Source organism: Parasteatoda tepidariorum, chromosome 3 (genome assembly GCF_043381705.1).
Source record: "Parasteatoda tepidariorum isolate YZ-2023 chromosome 3, CAS_Ptep_4.0, whole genome shotgun sequence".
Classification (NCBI taxonomy): Eukaryota; Metazoa; Arthropoda; class Arachnida; order Araneae; family Theridiidae; genus Parasteatoda; species Parasteatoda tepidariorum.
Window position 1 is genome coordinate 74,210,219 of NC_092206.1, and position 25,792 is coordinate 74,236,010.

General features: G+C 29.4%; 1 protein-coding gene across 1 annotated transcript in view; it reads right to left on the reverse strand.

Annotated features, from left to right (window-relative positions):
- Window positions 1-3,265: 3,265 nt before the first annotated feature.
- The window catches only part of LOC107445919 (intraflagellar transport protein Oseg6), a 52,764-nt gene continuing 30,237 nt past the window's right edge, over window positions 3,266-25,792 (reverse strand). The window contains exons 22-36 of the mRNA XM_043042070.2: window positions 24,997-25,066; window positions 24,848-24,918; window positions 22,949-23,024; window positions 20,357-20,439; window positions 20,139-20,279; window positions 19,973-20,062; window positions 18,890-19,124; window positions 18,139-18,285; window positions 16,084-16,180; window positions 15,824-15,948; window positions 13,030-13,111; window positions 11,040-11,190; window positions 6,254-6,377; window positions 5,431-5,507; window positions 3,266-3,539 (exon numbers count right to left, since the gene is read on the reverse strand). Of these exons, the coding sequence (XP_042898004.1) occupies window positions 3,398-3,539; window positions 5,431-5,507; window positions 6,254-6,377; window positions 11,040-11,190; window positions 13,030-13,111; window positions 15,824-15,948; window positions 16,084-16,180; window positions 18,139-18,285; window positions 18,890-19,124; window positions 19,973-20,062; window positions 20,139-20,279; window positions 20,357-20,439; window positions 22,949-23,024; window positions 24,848-24,918; window positions 24,997-25,066 (1,711 nt within the window). The 3' untranslated portion in view covers window positions 3,266-3,397. The remainder of the gene's footprint in view (window positions 3,540-5,430; window positions 5,508-6,253; window positions 6,378-11,039; window positions 11,191-13,029; window positions 13,112-15,823; window positions 15,949-16,083; window positions 16,181-18,138; window positions 18,286-18,889; window positions 19,125-19,972; window positions 20,063-20,138; window positions 20,280-20,356; window positions 20,440-22,948; window positions 23,025-24,847; window positions 24,919-24,996; window positions 25,067-25,792) is intronic.

Here is a 25,792-nt window from a genome sequence, read left to right on the forward strand (position 1 = left end):
AAACTAAAATTTGCATATTTTCGGTTAATTTTGATAACTTTTTAAAAGACTCAATACAAGTAACAAAAAGGCGTTTCAGATAAGCCTTTGAATTATTTACACTTTCGATGTTAATCCTGTGCCAGCGCGAGACAAAATTCTTCCTACCAGTTGTATTTGTAGTGTCTATAAAACAGATCAAGTGATAGCAAGATGCATGTTCTCATCATCCCACTTTTTTGAAGAAAATATAATATTTTATCTCGACAAAAACACTGGTTATTGAAATAAGCTTATTATGAATTTTAAAAACTAATGTGGTTACAAAAATAAGAAATTTAACTTTTATTTTATCCTAATAGATAACCACTTTTCAGTGGTAGATACAACATAAAATTTGTACTTAGCTCGCAGCGAATGTATTTTCATATCTTCTACAAACCTCATACTAGAAGAAGGTAGATAGCAACGAAATAAAAAAGTAATAGCAGTAAAATTTTAACCATGTGGTTTATATAGGAATAAGTTTCAAACAATTAAACAAATTGGATAAATATGACAACCAAAGCTGACGTCTTCAGGGGGTACCAGCTCCAGAAAGTCATAAAAGCAAAACCTTTTCTATCGAGAGAGCAAGACAAACGTCTAAAATTGCTCTCTCTGCACCAGNAGAATAAATGGCGTCTTTGTCCAGCTACAGAGGACGTGCGAAACAGATTGTACGCAGATTTGTGTTGAAAAAGGATTCGGAATCGAAACAAGCGAGTGCAAATTTTGTTGCAACAAGAATCCGGATTGCGGAAAAGATGGATATGTTGTAGTATGAGAATGTATAATAAATTTTTACATTGATGGATCATTATATAGTGTAGGCGCAGTTTATTTTATATGTGATGTGCGCCGTCCTTAAAAGAATAAAAAATTATTCTCCGAGTTATGTCATTTTTAATCAGTTTCTGTAAATTATGAATAAGCATGGCACAATTTTGAATTCAACAGATTTTCAGTTTACGCCAATTTTTTAAATTAAACTGTTGGTAGTATTAGCATAACTCTCGCAGCAAAACGCAGCTCTCAATGATTTGTCAAAATAATTATAGTGGTTACTAAATTATTATCATAAAATGTAATTTTTATGATTAAAAAATTAACATGAAATGTTCTTGATCATTACAATAATTTGGCCCCTTAAATCGTGAAAACATTTTACTTTTAAGTTAGTGATCCGCATGTCAATTTCCATCCGCTTTGATGATTAGTTAATTTCCACTTTAATATCTTTGGCAGATCAGTGGGAACCCTTAAGATAAAGTAATAAAAGTACAGGATTCGTACGTACCTGAAAAAAATTAAAAAGTGGTAGCAATATGAAGATAAAAAATTATAATTTATTGTGCTTCCAATTACTATAATATTTTAATAACTTTAAGTATATCTATCTTGATCGTTAGGCGATGGATTTGATTTTTTAACTCTTAAGTGAAGCAAAGGCTAATTTTTCAGCTGCTTTATTAAAAAATTGCTAAAAGTTTTTTTTTTAAAGTGCGTGAAGTACAAAGTAGGAAATAAATAAATAAAAATTTATATAATGTAGCAAATTTCTGATTAAGTATTTTTTAGATTTCAAAAAATCATAATGATATTTTGAATTTTATCACTTTAAATAATTTGAATATTTAATTTACAAGCAAATGGTAAAATACTGAATTGCCCCCACTTTTATTTTTTCAGTAAATAGATGAAAAATGCTGCGTATAGCAATAAACCCTTAATCTTTGTTATTTCTTTTACCTCGAAGTACCGCGGAATTTCTGTAGCTCAACCCATCGATCTTTTTCAGAACATAAAATTTCTGTTTCATTTTATAACCATCGATGAATAGCCGACCCAATTTCTGCGTTTATGACAATAATGTTCATCTCCGTAGCCTTGTAATTTTGAACCCAATTCAGAAGACAAGGGAACTCCTGGATCAAGTATTAAGAGAAATTTGCCTTCGTGGAGGTCTTTTTGATGGAACTAACCCGCATTTCGTTGCATGGAGAGCAAGACCACGAGAACCTCCCACGGTTAGCCTGCCGGCAAAGGGACTCTAACCCATGATCCGTCTTCCACTGAGGATATTTCATGTCAGCACTGTGGTCGGTGCAAGCCGGATGCGGATTCGTTTCGACTAGCCATCGCTAGAATCGAACCCGTTTCACCACATTGGAAGGCGAACGCTCTATCTCCTGAGTCATCGCTGCTCTAGCTGCAAATTTCTATTGAAAAAAATATTGGTCAGGCAAGACATATTGGCAAGTGCGATACATTCTATGAGAAGCGACACACTTTAGCAGAGATGCCAACGGCTGCGGATTCTACAAAATATTTTAAACAACGGTAGAGTTTACGCAGTAGTCGCGAAAAGCCGTAAACCGGATTCGCGGATCGGCTGGTCATCTGTGGTGACCACCTGTGCCGACTGGCCAAACAACGGTAGAGAATTATAAACTAAAATTTGCATATTTTCGGTTAATTTTGCCAACTTTTTAAAAGACTCAACACAAGTAACAAAAAGGAGTTTCAGATAAGCCTTTGAATTATGTAACACTTTCGATGTTAATCCTGCGCCAGCGAGAGACGAAATTCTTCCCACCAGTTGTAGTGTCTATAATACAGATCAAATGGTAGCAAGATGCATGTTACCATCATCCTCCTTTTTTGAAGGAAATATAATATTTTCTCCCGACAATAACACTGGTTATTGAAATAAGCTTATCATGAATTTTAAAAACTAATGTGGTTACAAAAATAAGAAATTTAACTTCTATTTTATCCTAATAGATTACCACTTTTCAGTGGTTGATACAACATAAAATTTGTAATCAAGCTGGCGGCAAACGTGTTTTCATAACTTATACAAACCTCATACCTAGAGGTAGGTACATAGCAACGAAATAAAAAAAATAATAGCTGTAACATTTTAACCATGTGGTTTATACAGAACAATTAAATAAATGGGAAATGAAAAAAATTGGATAAATATGACCAAACTGACGTCTTCAGGGGGTACCAGCTACGGAAAACATAAAAGCAAAACCTTTTCTATCAAGAGAGTAAGACAAAAGTCTAAAATTGCTCTCTCTGTACCAGGGACCTGTAAAGTCCTGCTGCAAAATGGAAAAAATAGAAAAATTTTTCCGCCTCAGGGTTAAAAATTGATGGAAAGAGTTAAAAAGAATTTAAAACATGAAGACTTAATAAGTTAAGACTTAATAGGTACAAGAAAACAACAGATGCACAATAAATGGTGAATATAAAAATTTTAATGAAATAGAATCCATATAATAATGATATAAATAAAATACAGACTATATTTTAGATTGAGTGAAAAGAGGCACTTAAACATAAAAAGCATGATTTCTTGGCTGAGTTATCAACTGAGCGTTTTCATGTTGCTCATGATTTTCTGATCATCTTCATCAAAGTTTTCGGGTGGTATGTACTCCACTTTCTTTAAATCATCCACTGAGACATCAGACAGGCACATTGGACACGTTTTATCAACAACGAGTGATCTAAAAAAATTGTTTTCTCAAAATTATATTTAATAAAAAATTACTATTTATACTTGAGACAGTAAATAGAAGTTATAATTTCAAGAAAATTACCTGTTTTTTTCCCCTTCCGAATAGAATCTTAATTTAAAACTATACACATTGTTTAAATACAAAAAAAAGTTTGACCTATGTATTTAAAAATTTCGTGTTTAACTTGGATTCCGAATTTCTATGGTAACACACGGGTGAAGTTAATGAAGTCACAACTTCTAGATGAACATTTTTCAATTGCCAATTGTGCATTTATGTTCAACATGGGAAAAATAATTAGTTCAGTTAGGTTATATGTCCACAAATGTTTTAACTGCTAAACTTGATGTGAAAAATAATGTAGTAAATTATTAACAAATTTCCACAGCCATTTTAACCTTAAAATTTTACGTAGTATCTAACATAAAGTATTGCAAATTTCCACAACAAGGTTTTGACAACTTTATAATGTTTTTTTCAACATTATTATCATTAATAATTTTTTTTATATAAGATAAAACAATTTTTATTAACTTTTTTTCTCTATTTGATTTTCTTTTTGGTATATGTTCCCCATTACTTGAACAAACTTTTATGTGCATTTGAGATACATTCTATTTTATTGACTGCATTGGGAAAAACATTCAATCAGTGCAGATCGGCAAATTAAAATGAAATTAATTTTAGACACACTAGAATCAGCAAGTTTCAAATAACTAAGTCGCAAAATAACAAGTCAATTAAAATACAAGAGTATTGATGGAAGATCTTAAATCTAACTTTTATATTAGGCTTTAGCTATGAATCTAAAAAACTAGGATCTTAAAAGTGCAACATATATGTATAATCATTACAAAATTTAAAAAGATTAATAAAAAAAAATATGTGTCTAAAAAAATGGCCTCAGGTAATTTTTACAATTTTCAAATAGCACAATACCATCAAATGTAATTAAATTAAAAGAATGAACTTGATAGATCATACTGCCAGAATGGATGAAAAAGATCCAGTAAAGAAGTTTATTTATGTCAAAGCCTTTCACATGTCAGAAAAGAAGGCCAAACCAACGATGGCTCGATTTCTGGAATCAGATTTTATTGGGGTAAAAAAATGGTAGTCCAGGTCAAAAAATAGGTTGTCCTGCAGGAATCTTCAGCAGAAGGCTCTGGCCTACCCTGGGTTGTCAGGCCAATTATGATGAGGATGAATTAAAAAAAATATAGTTTAATTTATTTCCCATATGAGAATAAAAGGACTCAAAATTGCTGAAAACTAACTGAAAAAAAAATAAAGCAATACAGGATAAAACAAGTTAAGTAAACAATATAAAAGTTTAGTATGAAATTTTACCAACTTAGAAAAAGAAAAAAGCTAGAGTTCACAACAACAATAGAGTGACATTATTATTCCCAAAATAACAAGTAAAACATGATATTTAAACCAGATAAGTTATAACCATACACTTGCTACTACCAATAGTTTTTCTGTTGTCTGAGAAATGCTGAGAATTCTGCTGTCTTGAAACTTACAGCTGGTATTGAGAAGAGTCAAAGTTCTATTTCAAAGGAATATCTTGACGTCGACCGACCTTCAAATCAATGATTAGCAACTTATTTGGAAATTGAAGATAACCAGATCACATGGCTGATCACATTTCCACCATTAATTGCTCGTCAGAACCTCCACAGTTTCTTTGGATGATAAATAATAGTTGCAAGTGTACTTTCAATAATGTTGCTGATCTTATATTTAAAAAATATAGTCAAACATTAATTATAAAGTATCAACATAATTTAAAAGCAGAATTATTTATCAAGTACACAGATTGCTTAACCAAATGTTTCTAATACTATACCCATAATATTATTATTTAATTTACCTCGAAAACTCGGAGAACATTGCAGGAAATTCACAGTTAGGGCAAATGGTGAGGTCATTCAGAACAATATGATAGCCCTAAAAATAAATATATAGTTCATACTATAATACACACATAACATTTTTCAATACTCCCAATATTCTTAAATATTAATTAATAAAAATGTCTCACAAATATATCATAACACATTTTTAATTAATAAGTTAATTCATAAAAAGAGAAAGAAAATGATAACGTTTTCCATGGACCACTCTTAAACATGAAAGAAAAGAGAAATAAAGAAAATATTATCTCTGTGCTTAAACAATGAGTACAATGTAATGTGCACAAATAAAAATAATCAAAAGACAACTGCTTTGATGTAATAAACAAGCAATATGATGTTTGATTATAATTGAAACAAACAAGCATTGTGCTCAACATTATTACTGATAATGTGTTTATAACATCAAAACAGAAGAATTTCTTCCTACCATTTCTATTTGCGAGTATTACGTATTTTTATTATTTTTTTTTTTCGTATTAAGCACGTAATACATAGTGAGGAAACTTAAAACATTTTCAACATAACACACTACGAGCAAATTACATTTAAAATTTCAAAATTTTAGAAATTGACATTTTAAACTTATTTTACATGAGGCTAAGAAATAAAAATGTTTCCAATTACCATAAGGTTTTCAAAAAAATAAAAATAAAATAAAAGTAAACAAAAAAAAAAGAAGAAAAGCCCAGAAGATTTCTTATCACATAAACATATTAGGTTTATTTAACATGTATAATTATTTTAATCATGTAACACTTTAACAAAAACAAAACTTACTGTAACAATACAATATGGCAAGTAATATTTACACTTCTCACAATATAATGTAGACTGTGGGATGGGATCTTCACAATAAGGACATGGCGTATTAAGATCATCTTCTTCAATTTTTTGGTATTTCCTGTGAAAGATATATCAATGATAGAAACTATAAAATAAAATGATTTAATTGAAAAATAAATACAGTAGACCTCAATTTTTAAGTTTAAAAACAAAAATTAACATCGATAAATCACTAATTTGATTTAGATTTATTCTGTTTTATGGAAGTGAATGCTGGGCAATAATCAAGTTGCATGAAAATAAATTATTGACCGTTGAATAGAAAATCTAACATATTGTTAACCGGTCACGACTTAACTCATCTTTTCCATGCCCAAACCTTGTTGTCCGAATATCAGTTAACTCGTCATTGTACTTGCAATGTTGAGTTAAGTTACCATCAGTCAACAACCTTTGGGCATGAACTCGATATTTAGAATGCTTTACTTCCATATTCAATAGCAAAGTAATAGCCGGTGAGATGACATACTTTTTGTGTAGAATTGTCAGTCAGCAAGGTATTAAGAAATATATTTGGTGCAATTCATGAGAATAATAGCAGAAGAACCTTGTTTAACTTTGAAATTTACTAAAAGTACAAGCAAACTTGTATTGTTAAAGTCATAAAATGCAATAGACTACGATAGTTCTGATATCGATTCCGATCTGATAATACAAACCCAATAAAAAAAGCTAACTTTTACTAATCTCGTGGGCAACAGAAAACGAGGAAGTCCACCAATTAGGTGGCTTGACTCGGTGGAGAAAGCCTTTAGTCTTGTCCTGAAACCTCCAGCAAAAGCTTCCCTAGTAAATAAGGGAAACTGCATCAGCCTTGCTGCAGATAGGACTAGTTTGCAAAGACTACTTGGGATGACCTTGTCCTGTAACAGACTGTAATAACTTGAAAGAATAAGAAAAACCTCGATTTAACGACGCTGGTCTGACAGGACAAAAACATCTAAATTATAGAAGGGGACATACAAATTCTAAAGCAAATTTAATTATATTTTGTCAAATACAATCTAAAACTTTAATATAATTTATTCAGTAAAGAAGAACATTTTTCTCTGAGTAACCTTTTTTTTTGTCTTAAAGTATGCAATGAATTTTCCAACAATTTCAAGGTGAGACTATGTCTCTCTATTGTTCTTCATGTCACTGAATGAAAATTTTTAGTCTCAGTTGCTTCATTAAATGATTGTGTTGGATCTAAAGATTCACAGTCTTCTTAATCACTACTAGATTCAGCTATTAAAATTGTGATTGATAAGTCATCAGATTGTTATCAGCCAGGGCATGATTTCATTTTTCAAAATCAATAGTAAATTTTGCTAGTTCTTAAAAATACTACTAGTAAAACCAGGGTTCATCTAAGCATTTTTAAAAGCAGTATTAAAAAACATTTTGTGATGGAGAAAATTCAACATAATCATCGCTGTGTAACTTATTGTAAAAAAAAAGAAAGTAAAGAAAAACGATCATTGAAAGATAAATATTAAAAATTTATATTTGTAGGAAAGTTTAGACACTCAAATGTGTTATTCTGAATACGTCGGCTGTAATAATATTACACTTAAAATATATACATTACAACTAACTGCAAGAACTGCAAAACAAATGATTAGTAAATGACACTTATTTAGGACAGCATGGTAGCGAATTGAGCAAAATGATTAGACAAATTCATGTGTCATAATAACATCATTTTAAAATATCTTTATTGAAAAACTATGAGAAAAAGACCGTATAAAAGGAAATTAACTACCGAGAAAATGGACTGAAAAGGATGTAGATGAACAATGAAATAATCGTAACTAAATCCCGCCAAATTTTTTTTATTAAAATTCGAAATTTGGAGACCGGAATATCGTATTAAAAAATCGGAATTTAATAAATCATCTTACAACAGCACGAAAAAATGCAAATAAAATAAACAATCAAAAAAGGAAATGGAATTGCGACTGAATCAACTGAGTGCATCAAAAAATTAATAGTAAAATTTGAAATTCAAGTGTCGTAATAACTTATTAAAAATAAAAGAATTTTGATGTCCTCATAAAAATGTCGTGAAAACGAAAAAAAAGCTAAATTAACTGCCGAGAAAACGATCAGAAAACGTCGGGGATTAACGACAGAATAGCTTCGAATCAAACAGTGATCACTCAAATTCGAAAAAAAGAATAACTGTCAAAAAAAAAACGAAGATTTTTGAGGAAATCTTAGTTAATTGAGAGTATCAAGAAAAGACAACTCTAGTTCGAAATTCGCTTGTCGTAACAACAATGTATTAAAAATGCTGAATTTCAAAACTCACATGCCAAAAAGACAAAAAAACCGTTCGAAAATTCAGACCATTAGAAGTTACCAGCAATTTTTGCTATTGCACTTTTCTAATCAGCTTGTAACTAGCATTTGTTTATTTTTTTAACTAGTAATTTTCTACTTGCAAGTCGATGAAATCCAGACCTAGTTGTCACATTGCAAATATTCCATTAAGTCGGTATCGGCATTCTGTTCTAATATGCTGTCATTGTTTAATTAGGTCAGAACTGATGAAAAACTACCTTTTACAAAACTATTCACAATACTGTCTTCAGAAACTGTTTTCCAGGCAGATGATAGTATGTTTAAAACTTTGACAGAAAAATTAGGGAGCCCTTAAAAGTTAAATTAACACTAAATAAATATATTCATTTTTCCCAGGACATTTAGGTGGGGCCTTGGACATCAGCCCTAAATATCCTCACGTAAATCAGTCTCTGAGTACTGGTGTATTTTTAGTTTCTATTGGAATATGTTAGATGACGAAAAACAAAAAAGGAAAATTTACCTTACAATATTTTCAATTTTTCTTTTATATTTTGGATCAAGTTTTGATCGGTATTCAGGTCGCATTAACATCACTGCAGCTTTGTGGGCAGATATATGAAGACCAGCTTTTTGGCATTCAACTACAGTTGTAGTTAATATCTGAACATCATCTGAAAATAAATAAACAATTACCTGATTTATACACAGATTTGAATTTNCTTGTCTGGAGAAAGCCTTTAGTCTTGTCCTGAAACCTCCAGCAAAAGCTTCCCTAGTAAATAAGGGAAACTGCATCAGCCTTGCTGCAGATAGGACTAGATTGCTAAGACTACTTGGCCTTTAGTCTTGTCCTGAGAAAGCCTTTAGTCGTCCTGAAACCTCCAGCAAAAGCTTCCCTAGTAAATAAAGGAAACTGCATCAGCCTTGCTGCAGATAGGACTAGATTGCTAAGACTATTTGGCCTTTAGTCTTGTCCTGAAACCTCCAGCAAAAGCTTCCCTAGTAAATAAGGGAAACTGCATCAGCCTTGCTGCAGATAGGACTAGATTGCAAAGACTACTTGGGATGACCTTGTCCTGTAACAGACTGTAACGATTTGAAAGAATAAGAAAAACCTCTATTTAACGACGCTGGTCTGACAGGACAAAAACATCTAAATTATAGAAGGGGACATACAAATTCTAAAGAAAATTTAATTATATTTTGTCAAATACAATCTGAAACTTTAATATAATTCATTCAGTAAAGAGGAACATTTTTCTCTGAGTAACCTTTTTTTTGTCTTAGAGTATGCAATGAATTTTCCAACAATTCCAAGGTGAGACCATGTCTTTCTATTGTTCTTCATGTCAATGAATGAAAATTTTCAGTCTCAGTTGCTTCATTAAATCATTGTGTTGGATCTAAAGATTCGCAGTTTTCTTAATCACTACTAGATTCAGTTATGATTAAAATTGCGATTGAAAAGTCGTCAGACTGTTATCAGCCAGGACATGATTTCATTTTTCAAAACCAATAATAAATTTTGCTAGTTCTAAAAAATACTACTAGTAAAACCAGGGTTCATCTAAGCATTTTTAAAAGCAGTATCACAAAACATTTTGTGATGCAGAAAATTCAACATTAGTAAATGGCACTTATTTACGACGGCATAGTAGCGAATTGAGCACGTCAAAAAATGATTAGACAAGTTCATGTGTCATAATAGCATAATTTAAAAAATATCGTTGTTGAAAAACTATGAGAAAAAGACCGTATAAAAGGAAATTAACTACCGAGAAAATGGATCGAAAAGGATGTAGATGAATAATGAAATAATCGTAAATAAATCATCAAGAAAAGACAACTCTAATTCGAAATTCGCGTGTCGTAACAACTATGTATTAAAAATGCTGAATTTCAAAAATCACGTGCCAAAAAGACAAGAAAAAAACGTTCGAAAATTCAGACCATCAGAAGTTACTAGCAATTTCTGCTATTGCACTTTTCTAACTAGCTTGTAACTAGCATTTGTTTATTTTTTGAACTAGTAATTTTCGACTTGCAAGTCGATGAAATCCCGCCCTTGTTATCACATTGCAAATATTCCATTAAGTCGGTATCGGCATTATGTTCTAATATGCTGTCATTGTTTAATTCGGTCAAAACTGATGAAAAACTACCTTTTCCGAAACTATTCACAATACTGTCTTCAGAAACTGTTTTCCAGGCAGATGATAGTATGTTTAAAACTTTGACAGAAAAATTAGGGAGCCCTTAAAAGTTAAATTAACACTAAATAAATATATTCATTTTTCCCAGGACATTTAGGTGGGGCCTTGGACATCAGCCCTAAATATCCTCACGTAAATCAGTCTCTGAGTACTGGTGTATTTTTAGTTTCTATTGGAATATGTTAGATGACGAAAAACAAAAAAGGAAAATTTACCTTACAATATTTTCAATTTTTCTTTTATATTTTGGATCAAGTTTTGATCGGTATTCAGGTCGCATTAACATCACTGCAGCTTTGTGGGCAGATATATGAAGACCAGCTTTTTGGCATTCAACTACAGTTGTAGTTAATATCTGAACATCATCTGAAAATAAATAAACAATTACCTGATTTATACACAGATTTGAATTTCTCGATTTTTATTTATCATTTGAAACTAAGCTAGCTTTAGATTGAATTTTCCATGGGAAGAAATAATTATTGTGACAAATACAAAATACTGATTTTTTGAATACTACATTGAACAACATATTGAATGTATTTGGGGAGTTTTCTTCCTGAAAGGATAAGATTGAATTTATAAAAATGATGTAGAAACTGTGCATGTTATGAGCAATTGATATAGCATTTTATTCCTACAGATCACATGGTAATTTGCAATTACAGAATTTATAACTTGATTGACAAAGACAAGAGAAATACTAATTTATGTTATTAAATAATATTATTTTAAAAATGAGATACTATTGTTTTCAAAAAACATGCTATTGTTTTCAAAAAACATGCTATTGTTATTATAATATAAAACATTTTTTGTTACTTATCCCTTTGATCTAAGCGGGACTTATAAATATATTTTTTCTAAAGCTCAAATTACAAGCAAAAAAATATTTTTGTACTTTTTATTTATAAAAAAAACAGTCTAATAGAAGTTACTATAAGAATCTGTAAGATTCTCAGTTATCTGATTATATATTTATCAGAATTATTTCAAATCTGTGTCTAATGCAGCATTTCGCAACTCTAAAATGTTAAACTGCTTTATAATATTCTTCACTTATTATGAAAGGGTTAATAACAGACCTCAACTTCAGGATATTTTATCAATTCCTAGTTCTTTCTCTAGATCAACTCTTACACAAGAAGCTAATATAGGTAAGTATCAGTAATAAATATGAATCAGCATATAGACTTGAGATATAGACCAACTATTGGCATTTCTGGGCTGAAATTTAGTCAGGTAACAGAAACTTTGTCAGTATTTCAATGGCTGAATCATTCAATATTGCTGTATAAAGCTTTAATTTTCCTTTTTTATTTAGTCCTATTTAAATATGAATAATAAACAGTTTGAACACAAAAAATGAGTTTTTTATAATAAAATTTAAGTCATCTTTATTTCCCTTTAAGTGGGAAAATAGCAGAGTGAGTGAATTAAATTTAGCTGAAGTGTAATATTTTTGAAATGATAAGTTTTTAAATAAATTCTAATTTATTAATCTGAAAAATATTAAAGCTAAAAACAGTTGATTAAAATCATTTTGGAATACTAATAATTATTTGTTAAGAACATGGCTGTCCGGCAGCATGTTAAATTACCCGCCATCCTATGCCACTATTACGTCAGGAAAATGCAACCAAAAATATAATAACAATGTTAACGATAAAGTTGAAGCTCAGACATAAGAAAGTTATTTATGTTTGATTTAAGATTTTACAAGATTAGAAATGATTAATATTAAATATGAAAAACTTTATGAGTTCTTTTAATGGGTAAAATACTTCAGATACTATTTATTATGTTGAATTAGATAAACATTGTTAAATTAAGTTATTATACTTTCTACATAGGCTAAGGTAAAACTTAATAATATGGTACTTAGGTTTATCTAATTAAATATTGTATCGATTTAAATAAATATTGTTAATAGGGAGAATTACTTAGTTTAATATAGGGCATGGGATTCAAATAAAAATACGCTAATTGCCAACAATCTTTCATGAACAATACTATGCCAAACCTGTCTGAAATGAACAAATCTCTTTTGAAACAGATATAATTCTATAACAGAATGGAAACATTAGTTATAGAGAATATAAGTCACTGGAAAAAGTTTCAGAAACAAAATGGAAATAAGAATAAATCCAAAAACAATATTAACATAACCTCAATAAATTAATTTTAAAAAAAAGATGTACATACGTCTTGGAAACTTATTCAGATTGTTTGATACTCTAATCAACATCCGAGCACCATTCATGTGATCTCCCCTTTGCATATGCAGCTAAATGGAATCATACAGAATAATAGGGATGAATATATTAATATGTAAGTTTTAAATAAAAGTAAACATTAAGTAATATATAAAGTACAACAATGTCATTTAACTTGTATATAACTTGTGCAAACAAAATAAACAAACCACTTTAAATAACATTTGATCTTAATGTTCTAGGACTCAATCGTAATACTTCGCGAGAGTGACCTCAGATATGCTAACTTATTAGTTTTAAAGTTACAAAATCAGACACAAAAACTTACTTTCTCTGAATAAATCTCCCCCCCCCTGTTCTATCAATGGATTTGGATTCTTGATCCTCAAAATATATGGTCCAACTAGCTTGTTCAGGAGAGTGGTCCAAAGTTTAGACCACTAAATGTTAATTTCACTTTTTGCATATTTATTATTTTACTTTTTTTGTAAATTTTTCATTTTGCGTATTGTGCATATTTTTGAAAAAATTCTGCACACAAAAATAGATAAATAAATAAAATAAAATTCCTTTAACCAAAGACAATTACATGCAAAAAATAGCTTTTTGTAAATATTCATTATTTTTTTTAATTATTTTAAAAAATGTATAATTTTACGGGGTAAAATACAAAATTTGAGCAAAATTGGTCGAAAAGTTACTGAGAAGTTGAATACAGCTTTTACAAAAATACAGCTTTTAAAAATTACAGCAAAATATAGCTTTTTTAAAATTCTATTTCTTAGGAAGTAAATATTGCTTTAAATATTAATATTGTATTTGATTCTTAATTAGCCTATTTGAGGTCATTTCAAAGGATCTTTAAGAGCGTGAAGATCTGATCATTAGATCAAAAGTTATTCAGGGTGGCCTGTTTTTTATTTTGCACATTGTACAGTTATACACATTTATTATAGATGACAACTTGTAAATCACTAAGACAAGTTTTTCTTAGTGAAGTGGCAGTGGTGATCTTAATTTTCAAAGTCAAAAAAATAATTGTTTTATCCACTAAGATAATTTAGTAATTTTATCATATGTATTATCTATTAATTAGTGAGTTATGCATTTAAGTAACGATGAAATAGTTTAATGTTTAGAAATTCTTCCCATTTTAATGATTATTACTTTGTAAAACTTTTCTTAACAACTGCAAAGTAGGCATTTGTGATACATATATAAAAATGTTATTGTATTAACCATGTCAAACTAAATACAAGTCTTAGGTTACCGGCATTCTCTTTTTAATTGGTAATCAATGTGGTCTTAGTATTGCAACTCTAACATAAAACTATAGAGGGTTGTGAGATTTTCACAAGAAATACAAGATACTAACAATACAACAAGATACAATAGTATAACTAGATACAACAGTATAAGATACTAAGATCAGATATATTTCACAAAAAACTTACAAGAAAAAGAATTATTCAGAGTTACAAAGATTTTATAATGCATTTTTTTAAAAAGAAAATCTAATGCAGAAATTGAAAAATAATAAACAGAACAACTCTTAAATGAGACACACTAAACATTATCTTTTAGATAAAGAAAACTAAATAACAACATCAAATATAATTTAATTTATTCTTAATTAGCAATTAAGAATTTTATAATTAATGATTAAATTTAGTATACTATAAAATATTAAATAGTTAATGATTAATCAGTACACTATAAAATATTTAATCAAACATTTAAATACTTATTTCCTGCTTTTTTTTAGTTTTAAAATAATAAAAAAAGATCACCTGATATATTAATCCTAGAACTTATATCTATGAACTATGTAATTAAGAGAACACAAATCATCTATGAAATTTTGAGGCACACAGGAATTAAAAGAGAACAAAATGAACAACTTACTACTAGAATCTATTTAACATTACTGGGTATGAAATAGATTTTTGAGTTAAATGGATTTTTATAACAGCAGTAACAACTTTAGCATACCATCAAATATTACACTGAACATTCAGATACTAAGCTACGCTTAATACTAATAAAATTTACAGAATAAATTAATCAATAATAAAACTAATAGATTACCTTAATGTTCAATAAACAAATACATCCAATTTAGTTTTTAACATAATTTCAATTTAAACATAACAAACATCAAGCAATAGTCTAAGTTAGTGTTGAGAATATATCAATTGAGAAAAGTCTTATACAAAATTAATATCAACCCAGTTATAATTGTATACCAATAAAACCGAAGTATAAAAAGAGATAACCAATTAGCTGAAAGCATTTCATAACTGCTTTTTCTCAAAATAATTTTAATAAACTTTAACAACAAAAAGAAATTAAAATTCCAATATGTAGAGGCACAAATTAAAGTGTTGAAAACGTTTAAATTTTTTTACATTTCTCCAAAATTTCTTTCCATTTCATTCAAAATAAATGTAGATCAAAGGTTTATTTAAAAAGTATAATTTTAGTTAAAAGTTTTAAAGTTAAAAATGCAAGTATAATCTCAGCAGTGAAAAAATCATGAGATAATTTTTTCTGCTGTGAAAGTTTTAAACCAGCAATAATTTAGTTTTACTAAAGAAAACTAAGTATGGAGAAAATATTATTATTATTTTTAAATCAAAAATGTCAAACACCGTCTGTTAATATTTAAGAATAATTGATATTATTTTGATTACATTAAGGATTATTATAATTAATTGTAACAAGACAATTTTTCTTCCATTTGAAAAAAGGTTGAAAGATAAAAAGATCCCTGAAATACCTACTTTTGCAAGACTGTAACTATGGAGCAACATTAAACTTTGGGACATTCCAATTGGGATTTTCATGCTTTTTTCTTTAAGTTTAGCATACATGCTTAATAGCAAGAGGCGAGCCTTTTTATAGGTACCTGTAATATATAATTTAAAAACTTTTTTAATAAAATTAATAATTAAAAATATTAGTAAATGAGTTATGAAATATTTTTTAATTGATTAATTAACAGATGTGATTAATTTATTGACATGCTTAAGTTAATAAATACCTGAATTTTGTTCAGCATTAGCCATAATTACAGCAGTTCTGGCAGCTTCTTTTATTTGTCCCAATGATAAATATAGGTGATAAATATGCTGCAAATCCTACATAAACAAGGAAAGGGGCATAAATACTAAAAAAAAAATAATTAAAAGAACTAACATAAGTGACTTCAAACACTATAAAATGAAAATTAAATAAACTGTCATTACATACTTAACAATCACGTTTTTTTATTAACTAACAAAATAAAATAAACAAAAAAATGGCATTAATGGAGATTACTTCATATATTATTTTTCACAAATTTTATAATAAAATGAAGAATTTGTGTGTCTGTCAGTGAGTATGTGCATCTCTTATAACTCCAGAACCAGTTTTGCAACTATCCTGAAACTTAGACAATAGCTGAAAGGGGTAATTTGAGCTCTCCATCGTAAAATTAGTTTAAAAATTTCAATTAAATTACTTCAGGGGGACATTCGAAAAAGGGAATTTTCTGATTGGTTTAGCATCAGCCATTGTAGAAACATGACAAAAGGGTGGAGATGGTCTCCAAGCAGCTGAAGATACCGCTGACCAGTCAATGTGGCCTCCAGAACGACCAGGGGGCCCATTCCATGCCACGAAAATGCACCCCACACCATGACTGATAGGCCATCGGCCTGGACTGTGCCCACTTGGCATGCTGGATCCATCGCTTCGTGCGGTGTGTGCTACACACGGTGTCTCCCATCAGCATGGAACAGTTGATAACGTGATTCATCAGACGAGATCACGTTACGCCACTGTTGCAGTGTCCATCTGTGGTGATTGGTGGCAAATGCACGCCGAATTAACCGATAACGCTGGGTTAGCAGTGGCACACGTGTGGGGCGACGGCTCTCATACCCGAGCACATGCATGTTCCGACGGATTGTCCACTGAGACACGTCTCTATCACGGCCAGTGTTGAATTCAGCCGTGATTTGTTGCACATTTGCTCTCCTATCTCGAGTTGCCACTCGTCTCAGGTTTCTCCTGTCTCGGTCATTTAGGGCCTGTGGACGGCCGGTATGGTGTCTCTTGTGGACTGTGACACCCTCATTCACCCATTCTCGGTAAACTCTCGACACGGTTGACCTTGGGAAGCCGAATTCCTGAACCACTTCACAAATGAAATGTCCCATGCGTCGGGCACCAACAACCATGCCGCGTTCGAATGCCGTCAACTCACGCCGACGTTGCATTTTACCTGATCACTCACACAGCCACTTCAAGCAATGTCTAACACACAACTGAGATCGCCGCGGAGGCCACCAGGTGGCGTTGATCACACGTGCTGTCCATCCACAAATCAGAGCCCTGCTATCCCATGAGTTTTGCTCAGTCAGTGTATATTTGGTACCTATAAAATTGCATCAATACAGTGTAGTTTTATAATAGATATTGTGGAAATAGAATTTTTACCCTCTCCCCTGAAAGTGATAAGTACTGAAGAAAATTGCTTGATTGTGATAAATTTTCACTATTAACAGTTGGCCAAGAGCAACTGCATCATGTCAAATGATACTCTACGCAGTTAATCTTTATTTTGATAGGATGAACTACTAAAATTTAAAAACAGGTTTCACTCAATCTAATAGTGCAAATACTGAAGAAGGGAAACAAAAAATGATAAATAAAATTGGAATTATTTTCGCTTTATTAATTGTGTTGGTGTATGTCTTTCAATTTTGTTGAAGATTGAAAATTTATTTAGTATTAATTTATAATTTTTTTTTTCATCATGTAATTCAGCTAGCATTTATATTAAACAACATATTCTTTAAATTTAGAACTAAACATTTAATAATTATTTAAGAAAAAGAGGAATGAGGAAGTAATTATTCATTAAGTTGCCTCACGTCCCTTACATAAGACATTGTTTATTCAGATTAAGTATTTGGCCTAGGGCACAGTGTATATTAAGTACTAGCTTTGAGTAACCCTTTTAAATTGTTTAAAGAACAACTTAAGAAAATTAATTATCTAACATAAAAATCGATGAATTTATATTATTACTAGGTGAAAAGTTTGGTACCTTTACTGTTCCATCTGTTTCTCCCATGATGTGACTAACAAGTTGTTTGGTTATTTGCTCATCTTTAGCTTTTCCAGCTACTTGGATAGCCAGATTAATAGCTTCATCTTCATCTTGTCCTGAAACTTCCAGCAAAAGTTTCACAGCCTAAAAGAAAAGGAAGAGATAAAGGATAAATGTATAATGCATAACCTAACATTCCTTTTTTTTAAGAAAAAACAAACAAATAAAATTTAAGAATAAAAATATTAGAAATATTACTTTTTTAAAACCATAATTAGTGAAGCATAAAAATGTCAATGGAAAATGTGTTTTTAAAATATTAAACACAAACCATACTATGAGAGTCACTAGAAACAAAATTAGGAAAAATTAAAAAAAAAGAAGATTTTTAGGTAATTTTAAGTAAGTATAAACTTTAATGAACAAAATATAAAAAAATTTCGTGATTAAAAACTTAAAAATTTTTTTTGTCATTAACGAATGCAAATTAAATTTCAAAAAAATTATCCAATTTTCCATACAGTATATTTAGGATGGTTTTAATTAACAAAAATATAGAGAGAGATTCAAAATTAAACAAAATTTACAGTTACAAACCAATAAATTAAAGAATTTGTCAAAATATGTCATTTTGTCACACATGAAAACAAAAACTTAGAAAAAAATACTTTTGAATACTTTGTTGTTTGCTTACATTCTACTGGCGAATTAAAAATGTTTCAGAAAAGATTTTCAAAAATAAACAAACCTTTTTAAATCGCTGAGCCAGCATAAAGTACTTTCCAGCTTTAAGGAAATTCCTCTTTTCTTCAAAGTGAACAGCAATATTTATGAAGTCAGTGGGGTCTCTATTTTCTCCAATAGCTTCAGCATATACATCCATGTTATTTGTTTCCTGAGCAACTTGCAAGGCTTCTTTCAAACAGTTTGATATCACAAGGAACTTGATTGCTGATCCACTATCATTATGCTTTTGAAAGAACCTAAAAACAATTGCTGAATTATGAACTTAAATATTTTAACTCTAATAAAATGAGACATTTTTAGATAAAGAGAAACTTTTTGTTTAGATTATTTATTTTTATTAGTAAATAATTTAAACAATATATTACTACTAGGGGACTAAGCCAACTAGTAGCACTCACTAACAATGATGATTGCTTCGTAAAAATTATTCAGAGAAAGAAATTTCCCGACTTTTCTAGGTACATCAGATCCATTTCAATGAAAATCCACACCATATTTTATCCATACATGCAATTTTTCATCAGAAAACTTTGATTTTTTTTTATTTGTGATGTCAAATATTAGATTGTATGAGCAAACACATATAATAGAATGAGAATGGAAACGTTTCTTCAAAAACATTTAATTTTTTAAAATAATTGTAATGGATTTTAGAATTATTTAACTTGAATCTAAATAACTGTTACTCACAATTCTAAGGCTGCTATTTTCCAGGTATGATATAGGAATTTTCCAGCTTTTTTGTAAAAAATTGAGACTATTCCCTGTTTTTGAAATTTAAAATAAAATACAAGCACTTTAAAAAATTCTGTTCGTTTATGATTGTGCTCCCACTTTCCACATCCAATATTTAATTCTTCAAATTAAATGTTTAAATTCTTTAAATTAAATATGCTGTTATTTATAACAAATTTGATAGAGCAACTTTCATAAATACATGATACTTAAGTATCTAACTATAAAGTATACATTTTAACAAGGATTTAACCTTAGTTTCATTAAAACTTATCCAAGAAAAAAACGATTTCCATAACAAAAGAAAATTCTTGATACTTCAAACAGTAATATATAAAATAATATTTACATTGCAACCATTCTAGCACCTTCAACCGAGTTTGTAGTTTTCACAATTCGCACAGCAGAATCAGGATCTTTTAAATTATCTAAGTATATTCTGGAATATAAAAATAAAACGTTGAATAAAATGAAAGTTAATTTATTTGAAGGAAAAAAAAATCTGAGAAAAATACCTTATAGCATCAGCATATTCAAATGCATTTTCAAAAGCACGGGCGGCTTCTGCATAATTTCCTTCTGCATCTTGAGCTTTAGCGTATTGGGCGTGGATTTTAGGCGAGGACACAGAAGGTAAAAGCTCCTTTACTTTTTTCCTAAATTAAAAAAAAATCCATAAAATTCTTCAATTCTTTTAAAATATGAAAGTTTTAATTACCTATTTCATACATACCAATTCCTTTGTTTTATGTACAGAGTAGCAGCATTGTCGATACAGCCTCCTTTTTCATACAGTGAAGCAGCATCAGATGTAAGCTGAATGTAATAAAAAACACTATACAGTTTGAAATATTTACACTCGTAAATGATTATTAGTGTTATTTCATTAAAAAAAATTATATATGTATTATTCGCATTAAGTGGGTTTGTTTTTTTCTCAATCTGTTATCATATGAATATTCAGAAAATTTTCCTAAAGCAATAAATTTTTATAAAGCATTTATTTCAGGTGCATTCAATTAAAAATAGTGAAGGAGCTGAAATAATATAATGAAGCTATAAGCAGTAAAAACAGGGTGCGTAGCTAAATTTTTCAACAAAAATAAGCACTTTTTAAGTACTTTTTAAGCACTGAAAAATTATTTTTAAGTACTATATACATTAACAAAATGCAAAATAATTTTCAAAGACTTCACATAATCATGATAAAATAACCAGTTTCTAGCAAAGAAGTCTTTTTCTTGATTATATTAGCCATTATAAAATGACCTAGAGATTTTTCGGTTTGATATGAGAGGGTGGAAAATGAAGCCTCAAATTGAGAATATCTTGCAAAATGCAGCAGAGTTGCACATGAGAGTGCAATAATCTCACCGAACCCAGCTCAGTACTGCAGACTTGCAAGTATTTCATCAAACATGTAAGTAGCTTTCATACGCTATGACCAACGGTACGCCGAAATCGATTGTGGTTGAAGGAATTGTGAAAACGTTGAACAATTTCACATGGTATAGAAAAAAAATCCATGTTGGAAAAAGGAAAATTAAGTACTTTTTAAAAACACCCAATGAAAAAAAGCACCTTTAACGGCTTTTAAAAAACGAAAATAAGCACCTTTAAGTACTTTTTAAAAATGCTACGCACCATGAAAAAGCTGAATAGGCAAGTTATTTCAATGAATACACAATTCCTGTAAAATATAACTTTAAAAATCAAGCACTATGATTTTATTGCTGGCTATAGTCACCAAAATTAAAAAAATTTTCTGTTAAAAAAATAACAAATTAGCTCAGTGAAATTTGAGAAAATATAGGCATCATCATAAACATGTTCTTAAGAATTGAATTAGGTTTGTTGTAGAGTTTACTGGAATTGATTCCAGGATTGGCTACACAACACTAAACTTTTATATTATATCAAGGACAATGGAAACAAATAGTGCTATTAGCAAATTCTAGTTTTATGTGAAAAAAATAGAAAAGATAGCTGGAATGATTTTTGCAAAATATAGTATTAAAGTTCTACAGTTCTTGCTTGCTCATACTAAAATGTTTGATGAGAATTATATAATGAGTTACGAGTTTCAGTTTGAAAACAAATTTTCCCATAGAATTTGCAGATAAATATTAATTGATTGATCTCATTTTCATTAAAAACTTTTTTTAAAGAAAATTATGGAACATAAGCTCAGCTCAATTATTAAGTCAGTAATCGTTACATTTTTAATTTAATGATAAAAACAAAAATAAATTCTAATCAAGTTGAAAGTTAAGTCACTAGGAGGGGAACCAAGACTGTTCCTTACAGGCCAAAACCAACATAAATTTTTTTTCACAAAACAAATCATAGCCTAATTTACAGAGTATCTGATCTCAAATAGTTTCTCTTTTGTTGCTACATTTTAAAATTAACGTGAATAGATTTTACAAAGTAATAATTCAAAGAAACACAAAACTGTAGTAAATAAAATTTTACATTTCAATTGCAATTAACTATTTAATATTTGCACAAAATATGTATAATAAGTTACATACTTGACACCACACCACAGACATCTACCTCTCTTACTGACTACATTAAAAATCAAAATTTGCACTAATTTCAAAACTACACATGTGTGTGTTATGAGCTGGCTAGAGTGCTAATGAGAGTAATTATACTCAAAATGCTTTCCAGTACAGAAGATAGAAAGATTGGAAAAATCATGAAATAGCTTCAAAACCACAAAAAATATATTAAAAATTTTTATAAGGGAGGAAGAAATTACCATCTAAATAATGTCATTGTTAGCTAAGCCTTGGTTCTTGAGACAAACTGGAGCAGTTAGAGTGGTCCAGACACTATTTTATTATATTGAAAATTTTAGACACTATTTTATTATGTTAAAGTATTTAATGAGGTGTACTCATAGTGATTTTAAAAACAATGCATTATTTACTTAAAAAAAAGTTTAAAACTGAGTGTTAATTGCTATTGATAGAAGTTTTTTCATGAACTAATATTTCAACCCATTAGTTTCATTTTTAGTAAAGAAACAATGCTTGCTGAAACTAATCCTTGACTAAACAAAACAATGTGAAGAATTTCAAATTAACCAAAAAATCTATAAAAAAGTACATTATATAGTTGCATAATAAGAATTAGTAAAATTCAAAAATGGCAAAATGCTTATTTTATTGTAAAAATTTTTACAAGTTCTTTAAGAAATATAAGAAATCTAATGAAAAATAAACTGATAGTTCTTTAATAATTATAAAACAAAATTTTATTAGTATTATTTTATTGAATTATAAATTATAACCAAAGGTTAAAAAAAATTTCTCACTTTCATTTCTTCCAAGATGTTGGCACACTCTTGATATAAAACTGGATCATCAATTTCTTCTGCTATTGCAATACCTCTGAAGAATAGAAATTTATTAAGTCTTTTTGGAATGAATTATAAATATTTTTAGAAATATTTTAACACTGAATGACTAAAACTTAAACTTATGGAAATACATAGACTAGTACACATAAAACAATTATTGAATTAGACATTATGCATCTTAAAATGAAAATTTGAAACTGCACATTAAAATTACTAATTTTCTTTTGTAAATACAATATCTTACAAGAAATATGCTCTTGTTTAAGAACAAAAAATAAATAAAAGAATTAATTTGAGTACACAAACAATATTGAAGTTAAATATTTTATAGTTAAAAGAGTCACTAATAGGTAGTAATAATTACAAAATAGAGGAACTACTTATGACTATTATATACTGTTTACTTTACAATAAATTATTCAGTGTTACCTTGAATAATTTTTAATTCGATAAATAATTTGANACAAGCGATTAATACGATATCACTTTTCCATAACATCCTTTTCCCATTCCCCCTCCTCCGAAATTAGTAATACATTCGCAAAGCAAACACTTTCAAGGCCATTTTACTGCATTCTGAAGTAGGGGGTGTAGTTCTATTTATAGCAGCGCAATGCAAAGCATCGTACTTCGGGAAAGCGTATATATACGCCTGCGGCAGTTAACACATCGTCTGGCCGAGACGTATATATACGCCCGCGGCAGTTAAGGGGTTAAGAAAACTCTTAATTTTTACAACACATTATTATATTTTTTTTTGCAAGGATAAATTGAATAAGACTTTAAAAGCACTGTTGTAAGCTATATTGAAGAAACAGATCTTTTTTATAAAAACACATTTATTTGACAACCACACATAAAATAAACAAAATTAAAATACCTGTAATGGGTTAGTATAAACCTTAAATGCAAAAACAAAAACCAAAAATTATCTCATCAAAAATCAACAACTAACTAACAAAACAGATGTTCCATAAGTTGTCTCCTGCTTTTATTTTTAATTTATCTTGTTCTATTTTTTTATTCATGCTTTTGTTAACCAGATATTTTTAAACTTTATACTGTATTCAATGAAAAAAAAATTAAAATATATGATTAATACTTTTTTTAATTATATATGAGCGTTTGTTCCAGCCATCTTTCCGAATTTTCTGTTAGAGGCTTTCCAATATCAAAAGCCACTGCGCTCAGTTCTTGGAAGGTCAAAATCAAATACACAAATCTATCTCTAATGCTGTATACATGTTGCATACTAAATATATTTATTGATCAATCTATCTGTATTTACAAAGTGCCAAAACCCCATAAAGAATTGAATATATTGCATTAATATTTCATCCCCTTGTAGGAATTTTGAACCTAACTCAGAAGACAAGAACAAGTATCAAAACAACCTCGACCTAATAGATCAATTATTGGAAAAAAAATCACTAAATAATATACATAATATACTTGAATTAGTTCTGATGAATAAACACCACATTTGTGATACATGAGAGGATAACCATGAGATATCAAGCCCCTAATTTAAGAACCATGGTACTCAAATTTATAATCTGTTTTCCCATGGAGGTATTTTATATTTACTAAGGCCAGGTTCAGCATATGAGTCTATAGTTAGAATATGAAATTTAATCGTTTGTGTGTTCAATTTAACATGGAAATAAGTCAACTGCATGTTGAACAGAAAACATAAAGATTGATATACTAAAAAAATAATTGTTTTCACAAAATCCTATAAAATACAATATTTTTGGTTTAAGAAGTTCGCATTGATAACAATAAATCCAAACGTGCTAATTAATATCAATAAATTATAAAAATCTGTTAAAATCGCAGAAAAAGAAAAGTTACCTTCTATAATCACTAGAGCGAATAGACGTTCGAGCAATGCCAGCTTTGCAAACTAAAGTTTGATGACTGACCTAGAAAAAATAATTTTAGGATCAAAAATACTAAATTCAGTACATGCATTATAATCAGAATACTACAATTATACGAACCAAATAGTCATCATCTGAATTAATCTGGAGTCCTTTTTCATAATGATGCAAAGCATTTGTAATATCACCCCTAAAAATTAAATTCAACTTTCAGTGTACAAAGATTTTTTTAATTAAAAGTCTAAATAAAAAATTTCATAATAAAAGAGTGAATAATAACTTAAAATTTTCAAAATTTATTTAACTGTTTAATTTTTTATATCCTCATAAAACTGAGTAAGTTTATATTCCTGTATCCTCTGGCCGGGCAAGGATGACTCAGCCTTTCATCCCTTCAGTGGGTCGATAAATGAGTACCAAGCATGCTTGGGAACTAAACACTGGGGGTTTCGCGTTCGGCTGACCACCTAACCGGAACATCTGCCCCTGCACCCCAGAGCCCGAAGGTCAAGAAAACTGAGATGGGCACAGTAGGCCTTGGCCCTCTATGGGCTCTCACGCCGCTGAGTTTAGTTTTAGTTTATATTCCTGTATGACATAAATTTATTTGTAATATTAAATTTATTGTAATTACATATACTATGAAAAAAATTAAAAAAAAAACTATAGTTAAAAGAAAAGAAATGGCTACAATATTAATATTGTTTCGAAATCTAGATGCATAAAAACTTTAATTTTTATAATAAATATAGATAACCATTAACTCATAACATTTGTAGACTTCACTCTTTGTAACTAAACATTCATCTAACTGAATTTTGCCAGGTTAGGAAATTCAAGACACTACTGTAAAATTTTAACATCTTAAAAGACTTCAAATAGTNTTCCCTAAGGACAGACTTCCCTTTAAATGTTT